The following is a 7,440-nucleotide window of genomic DNA, read 5'->3' as shown; positions in this document are numbered from 1 at the left end:
GGCACATATACTACATGACTAACGTTATTAAATTCTACTTGAAAAAGCATGAAAATCTGAAGTATAAAGCTTGGAAATCTTATTATAAGAAGTATATATACTACATCCGGATAATATATTGAGACTAACTTTTGGATTGTTCATTAATTTAAACTTATAGTATCTAAATTTTAATTTAATGTTAAAAATAACACTATATAGATGCATTCCTAACATATCATATTCAAGTTTTGTATTGGTTCACTCAAATTTTACGAATTTTAAATTATTAAAAGTACGAAATGATTAATCAATCAGAGAAGTGCATGTCTTTAATAACTTTCATCGATAACACCATTTATATAATAAATGTACGTATGGCATTCTTTGATAAGATCATTTAGATGTAACAACAATAATTTAGTTACAAATAAACAAATTTAAACCATTTTTGAAATCATTGTACCAAACAATTGAGCTTGGTACAAAGCATGCTCCTTTTGTTTAGTCTTAATCATCTGATACACAAGCTTGATTTCCCTGTTAATCCAAAGTAATTAAGAAAGAAAATGTCAATTTTTGTTACATGAAAACATGATTATTAGTGTGTAATAATGAGGTTTCGAGATAATTAATTAAAAAATTAAAGTACCTATTATTTGGATCAATTGTCAAAGCTCTTCTGCTATCAGCTTCAGCTTTGTCTAAATCAGAAGTTTGCAAATATGCTTGAGCTCTTCTAAATAAGGCCTTTGTGTTAACTTGATCAATCTCCAAAACCTACCACATTAAATTATATCCAAATGTTTAGTAGTTAGAATTACTTCAATTAGCATTAATCTAAATATGTCAAACCTATGTGTCTAAAACGAGTATAAGTTGTGGAAAGTTGAATGATTTCTGTTAATGAAATTCGCCTTAAAATAGGTGTATAGGATATATAAGACTAAGAGTAGGGAAGCGGGAAACAACTTGTATCACATCGCATTATTCTTGTTGTTGATACGCTAAGAGTTTTCCTCGTAAAAAGGGTCTTATACTGTCACTTTCTTTACCTTTTATGCAAAAGTAATACTAAAGTTAAAGAATATATGTGGTTTGTTAAAATATTGTACTTTGTATATAACTTTATTTCCCGGGGTTTGTTTTGACATAAAACTGGAGCAAAATATGGGCATTTAGGCTGCCAATTCCTAGCCCAAATACATACTTTTGATGTTGTAAGACTAGTTTTAGCCTTACACCAGTGTGACATGGCTTGATTTTACCGGGTTTAGGCCGAGTTTTTTGGGTGTGATCCGAGCCATGATCAGCTCCACACAAGATTGATTAGTAAAAAAAGGGTTAGAACAGACCTTAGTGCATAGTGTTGCAGCTCCAACATAGTCCTCCAATTTAAGTTTACAGGCTGCATTGTTTAGATTGCAAGATGATAGTAGCGCCTTTGTTTGTTGCTTTTCCTCATCTGAGAAATTGTGGTTGAATTCAATACATTTTACAGCCTGCATATACAAAGTGTACACCAGATTATGAGTAAATTTCCTATCAGAAAACTATTGTTAATTAATTAATACTTGTATTAGTCACTAGTTAAGTCAGATTTCTTGCCTTTTCATATTTCTTGGAAGCAAGCCAGAACTTCCCTGCTTTGAACAATTCATTTCCTTCCTGCTTCTTCTTCTCACACGCTTCGATCTTCTCCTGCTTGTCCATCTTCCAGACGGGTTTATCCTGCAGAACTTCCTTGCCTTAAACAATGGTATAATGCATTTTATTTGGACATTTCATTTTAATTTGAAGTGGTGTAGATAAATTTTCAGATTTTTTTTTCCTTGTTTGTGCTAGACAGGAGAATGTGGTAGACTCGGCTATTTTGAAGATAAATGTGAGATCACATTAGTGATCTTACCCATCGAATCCCTAAGATATTCGAGTGTCATGGATCCTTGTGGTCAAATGAAGAGTCCGAGTAACAGAGGTCACCCCGCTACTTGAAGTTACCTGGGACTTAAAAGTTGCAAGAGCGCGTTTTTACCTTAGTGAAATCAAGCAGCTCAACCTCATATATAACTTTTGGATTAGCAAAAACGGTATCTGATGCTTCAGGACTTTCTTGCACATGATCAGAAAACACGAACACTTGGGACTTTTCTCCCTTCTTCATTGTCATTATTGCTTTGTCTAAGCTCTCCTCTACTTGATCTGTTACAAAATATGACAAGCATAAGATTTTGAACATATATTTTGATGATTTTGAACACATGTTTTGATGTATACACGTATTTATAATGTACCTTCTAAGCACATATACTCGAATGGCTCATCGTTAGACCCCTTTTGCTCGAAAATTACTCCATCTTCTCGTTTGCCAACATATATCACTATGAAATTGCCAATTATGCTTAAGAATTCAGAATGTAAATCCTAATCATAGTAATCAAAGATGAAAAATGCTCGAATAGTTCAGCACCTTTTACTAAAGAACCCTCATTCGGATACACAAAACCTTCACCAGCAGAAATAACCTTCTTTAGGATCTTTTTGTCACCTAGGACATCCACAACACTTCTCCAAGATAACAGCTCAAGAAGGATAGTTATGTTGGAACTTCGGGCTTCTTCGCGTCCAAATTCTACTTCAAATCCATCTGTAAATCTATCTTATAGTTGGTGTATGATCTTGTCAAAGAATTAAGCATTACATAATTACATTACCTTAAGAAAATATATTGTTTGAAGATAACTTACAAGAGAACCTAACAGAGAGCTCTGCTTTTTCGTTCCTTCTCATTGTTTTCACTGCTTTATGGATGGCAGGACATAGCTTTCCTGTGAACATACATAATCCTGGTAATTAACGACGTCTATTGACAAGAGGGTGCCCCAGTTTCTCATGGTGAGAAACAAATTTTGTTTCTCACATGACATTTTCGTAAATAAATCAACAACTTTATTCAACTGTGGAGCCCACAATAATGAAAAAGTTATTGATTTATTCACGAAAATGTTCCCATGAGAAACAGGGAATTTCTCCTACTGACAATATGATTCAGAGAAATTTCGAGTGAACTGTATGTGTTTGATTGAACGAACTTACCATCGCCTACATGAAGTTGCGCATTCTCGGAGGTAGAATGTACCGTGCCATTTTCAAGCTTTGCTTCATACTTGACTAGCAATACAAGGAAAGAACAACTTAATTTGAGTAATAAATCAATGTAATTTTAACAAGAACATTTTTTAGGCACACGTCAAATAAACTTTGACTTAGTTTAGAAAGTGACCTATTATTTTGAACACATCTAACTATTTATTGTAGACACGTTCACAAAACTTGTGCAGAAAAAACAATCCTATCGCGTATGTATGATCACCTGAAACCTCGTCGCCATCTTTAGGAGTCGCCCAACCATCACCTTCGGTTATGATCTTCTTTAGTACACCTCCATCTCCTGTAATATCCCTAATGGTGCTCCAAGATATCATCTCAACATCAAAGATGACGGTTGAATGAGGTGGAATGAGGGGCGAAAAACCGGCCTCTCCATAGGCTAAATGAGGCGGTACCTTGAAAACGGCCTTCTCCCCTTTCTTCATTGTGACAACCCCTTCATCCAAACCCTTTATAACTTCACCTGTATTATTTATATTCTTCTATAAATCTTGTCATTTGATGAGCAAAATGAATGATTTTACATTCGAAAACTAAATTATAGTTCTAACCTTGTCCCAATTTGAACTTGAAAGGAGTTCCGTTTTCATGACTTGATCCCAATGAACCATCCTCAACGTGCCCACTGTAATGAACTGTTTAACACACTTAACAATGTAATAACATACATATGTAATTACTTCCTTTTTTATTTAGCAGTTTGATTTTTACAGTATTCTTTTGTTTCACTTTGACTAGTTTTGATGATTTATGGCTAATGCAGAAATATACTCATGTGGAATCTTGTTATATTTGTCTCGATTTATACTGTTTTAATATCAAATGTTTGTAATTTTTACGCATCGATAATTAAAGATTAAAATCAAGTATCAACAAACGTGAAAAGATCAGAGAAGTGGTACAACTATGAAAAAAAAAGAGGAAGTATAACTTATTGCTCTCTGAAGTTAAGAATATGAAATGATTTTACAAAAAGACCATTAGTAATGGTAAAATCACTTCATTAATATAATTTAGCTAATTACATATATATATATATATATATATATTAATATAATTTAGCTAATTACATATATACATATATATATATATATATATATATATATATATATATATATATATATATATATATATATATATATATATATATATATATATGTAACCGTAAAGTGGTACAACTATGAAAAAAAAAGAGGAAGTATAACTTATCGCTCTCTTAAGTTAAGAATATAAAATGATTTTACAAAAAGACAATTAATAATGGTAAAATCACTTCATTCATATAATTTAGCTAAATACACATATATGTATATAGATATCTAACCGTAAACTACTTTTTCTTACAAAGAATTAATTATGACGACAATACATTTTTTTTTCTTCATCCTAGACATCTACGAATAACATAAAATTGGGGTGATGACTAACTAACAAACATATAATCACATTAAAGTCGATAAATATATTTCTAGTTTTCATTTACCTTATTATGTGATTAATTTTGGAAGTTGATGAAGAATAAATAATGAACTCTACATGTAAGAACAAAATAACACAATAAATGTAATATAACATGGCTAGTTAGTGTAAAGTGCATAATATAAGTGTATTACATTAGAAAATCAACTTCAAGGTGAAATAATCAAAACTCTACGTAATGATTTGGGTAAGCTAACATGAATAGTCATAAAGAATCGTACAGTAAAGAAACAGACAAAACTTTATGTAACCAATAATAATAAAAATTACAAGCTAAGATAGATTATTGAGGATTACCTTCAACTTCATCACCGGGAAATGGTGTTTGCCAAGAGTTCCCATGACGTAGAATCCTCTTGGTAAGTCCATGGTTTCCGATTTCTTTCTCGGCTAACGGTGAAGTTAGAGGTTGTTGCTCATGAGTTTGTGGGTTGGAAATGGTTGGGAGGGAGTCCTCCATGTTTGTTGAAACTGAGAAGGACAAGGAGATAAGCCGTTTGTTTCCCTCCTTTGGATTTTTTGTTTCAAATAAAAGCAATAAATACATGTATTCATTAAACGACACCGTTCCAAATTTTACTATCTTGTAAAATCATCTAAAGGTTTGGGCCACAATTTGGTTTTACTATCCTTTAATTTGATATCATCGTATGAAATTTTGTTAGAATATATTTTAGCTATGTATAACTAAAACTATTCATATCAAAATTTGTCTTAGACTCATAGGAGTTAAGGTGAAAAAGTGTACATATGTTGCATGTAAAGGATTGTGATTGACAATCTAAAGTCAAACACAATATTAGAGGCATAATCATGAGCTGTAGCTATGCCTTGATTTAAGGAATTCAATTCCATTATCATAGCTGTAAATGTAATTATTCCTTTGATATTATCCTCCTTGATTCAAGAGGTTGTAATCTTGTATTACCGTATTTAGTTAACTCTTGTACTACTATATATATATACTTTGTGAATATTCAATGACAAAAGTATCCTTCTTCCATCATTCTCTATATGGTATCAGTCGCTTGATCCAAACTAAAACTCAATACTTCAATGGCTCTGTCAAACCCCAACACCTCCTATCAAATTCCCAATGGCAATGATCCCACAAAACCATTCACCTTTCTCAACATTAACAATGCCAACAGGCTTACCGCTACAAACTATCTTTCATGGAAAATGCAAATTGAGGCCATTCTAGTTGGTCATGATCTCTACCAGTATGTTGACGGCACTCTCCCTTGCCCTCCTCCTACTATCACCACTGATGGTGTGGAAAAACTCAATCCCGACTTTTCCTTTTGGACTCGTCAGGATAAGCTTCTAATAGGTGCTTTAATTGGTACCCTCTCACAAAACCAATACCCTCTTGTCTCCGAAGCCCGAAGCTCTAAGCAACTTTGGGACATTCTTGCCAAGACATACGCCACACCTAGCCGTGGTCACATTAAGCAACTCAAAGATCAGTTCAACCGCATCACTAAAGGCAACCGAACCATCACCGAGTTCATGCAATCTGTCAAGGCTTGTGTAGATCAACTTGCTGCCCTTGGAAAGAAGATGGAGCATATCATGAAGATATAATTGATCGAGTACTCCTTGGTTTAGATGACTCATACACCTCTGTCATTGAATCAGTGAATGCTAGGGACACCCCCATCTCCTTTGAAGAGCTACATGAAAAGCTAATCAACAAGGAGCTAGCAATTCAACAAGCTCGTGCAGACACATCCCTCCCTGCCACCGCCTTTGCTACTACCACAAGGAACCAGAATCGCAACTATAGCCGCAACAATGCATCAGGTATCCTCCCTATACCTACCACTTATAACAAACAACCTCGTCCCTTTCTCGGCAAATGTCAGTGGTGTCGAGAACAAGGGCATGTTGTTTCCCATTGCTCCTTGTTTAAACAACAATTCCCTACTGCCACACCTCCTCCTCAACCACCAATGCAACAAAATCGTCCTTACTCCAAACCGTTTAGTTAACTCTTGTACTATTATATATACTTTGTGAATATTCAATGACAAAAGTATCCTTCTTCCATCACTCTCTATATTGCAAACTTGCAATTAATTAAAATGAAGTATATGTTCATAATCATTATCATATATAGTACTTGCTTTTAAGGGGTAAATTAACATTTACTCTTTACGTTGCCAATAGTTCAGGGCCAAACCAAGGCATCTTAAGACGAGATAGCTAAGGATGGACCAAAGCATGAATGAGATTGTTCTAGCATCAAGTAGGCCTCTCATGTTCTTTGGGTGTTTGGGAACCCTCGGAAGCACCTTGATGAAAAACCTTGATAGGTCTAATAGTATTCTCCGAAAGCTAAATTTGAAGGCTATAATGCAAATTAGACTAATTTTAGTTTTGGGATACTGTGTCAAAAAATCTCGGGATTGTTGGGGATTCATACCGGAGTTATATAATATTGTTGAAATCGTGTATGGGTAGTAGTCGGTCACATATATAATGGCTCGTGGTGACCTTGAGTCGTCAAATTCACAATTTAAAGGTAAAGTACACTGTTCCAACCACCTAAATGGCCTCTTGGAGTCTTATGAATGCCATGAAAAGAACCTAAGCTTGTCTCCTTATAGGGTTCTGGAAAAGTAAATAAATTGTTTAAATTTAATTTAAAGGTTATAATACACGCTTTAAGGCCAATTTTAGAGTTATCGAGACCCAGTATCCAAAACTCTCGAGATGGTAAGAAATTCACTCGAAGGTCATATAATGTGGTTTGGTATGCTATTTATGACCGCTTGTTGGTCACTTAAAGGCAAGAGGTTCCCAAGA

General features: G+C 34.1%; 2 protein-coding genes across 2 annotated transcripts; one reads left to right on the top strand and one right to left on the bottom strand.

Annotated features, from left to right (window-relative positions):
- Positions 1 to 309: 309 nt before the first annotated feature.
- Positions 310 to 5,144, bottom strand: LOC110718191 (70 kDa peptidyl-prolyl isomerase-like). The gene is made up of 12 exons (XM_021897002.1): positions 4,927 to 5,144; positions 3,702 to 3,785; positions 3,353 to 3,613; positions 3,076 to 3,150; positions 2,727 to 2,807; positions 2,450 to 2,626; positions 2,274 to 2,360; positions 2,015 to 2,181; positions 1,588 to 1,710; positions 1,335 to 1,481; positions 632 to 759; positions 310 to 519 (listed from the first exon to the last, which is right to left on the bottom strand). The coding sequence occupies exons 1-12, from the start codon at positions 5,087 to 5,089 to the stop codon at positions 420 to 422; spliced, it is 1,593 nt and encodes a 530-aa protein (XP_021752694.1). The 5' UTR covers positions 5,090 to 5,144; the 3' UTR covers positions 310 to 419.
- A 541-nt stretch (positions 5,145 to 5,685) lies between these two features.
- LOC110717564 lies at positions 5,686 to 6,216 on the top strand. Its single transcript, XM_021896296.1, has one exon. It carries the CDS (start codon positions 5,686 to 5,688, stop codon positions 6,214 to 6,216), a length of 531 nt encoding a protein of 176 aa, XP_021751988.1.
- The last annotated feature ends 1,224 nt before the right edge of the window (positions 6,217 to 7,440 follow it).

Source organism: Chenopodium quinoa, unplaced genomic scaffold (assembly GCF_001683475.1).
Source record: "Chenopodium quinoa cultivar QQ74 unplaced genomic scaffold, ASM168347v1, whole genome shotgun sequence".
NCBI lineage: Eukaryota > Viridiplantae > Streptophyta > Magnoliopsida > Caryophyllales > Amaranthaceae > Chenopodium > Chenopodium quinoa.
This window is presented reverse-complemented; position numbering and strand designations above follow the sequence as displayed.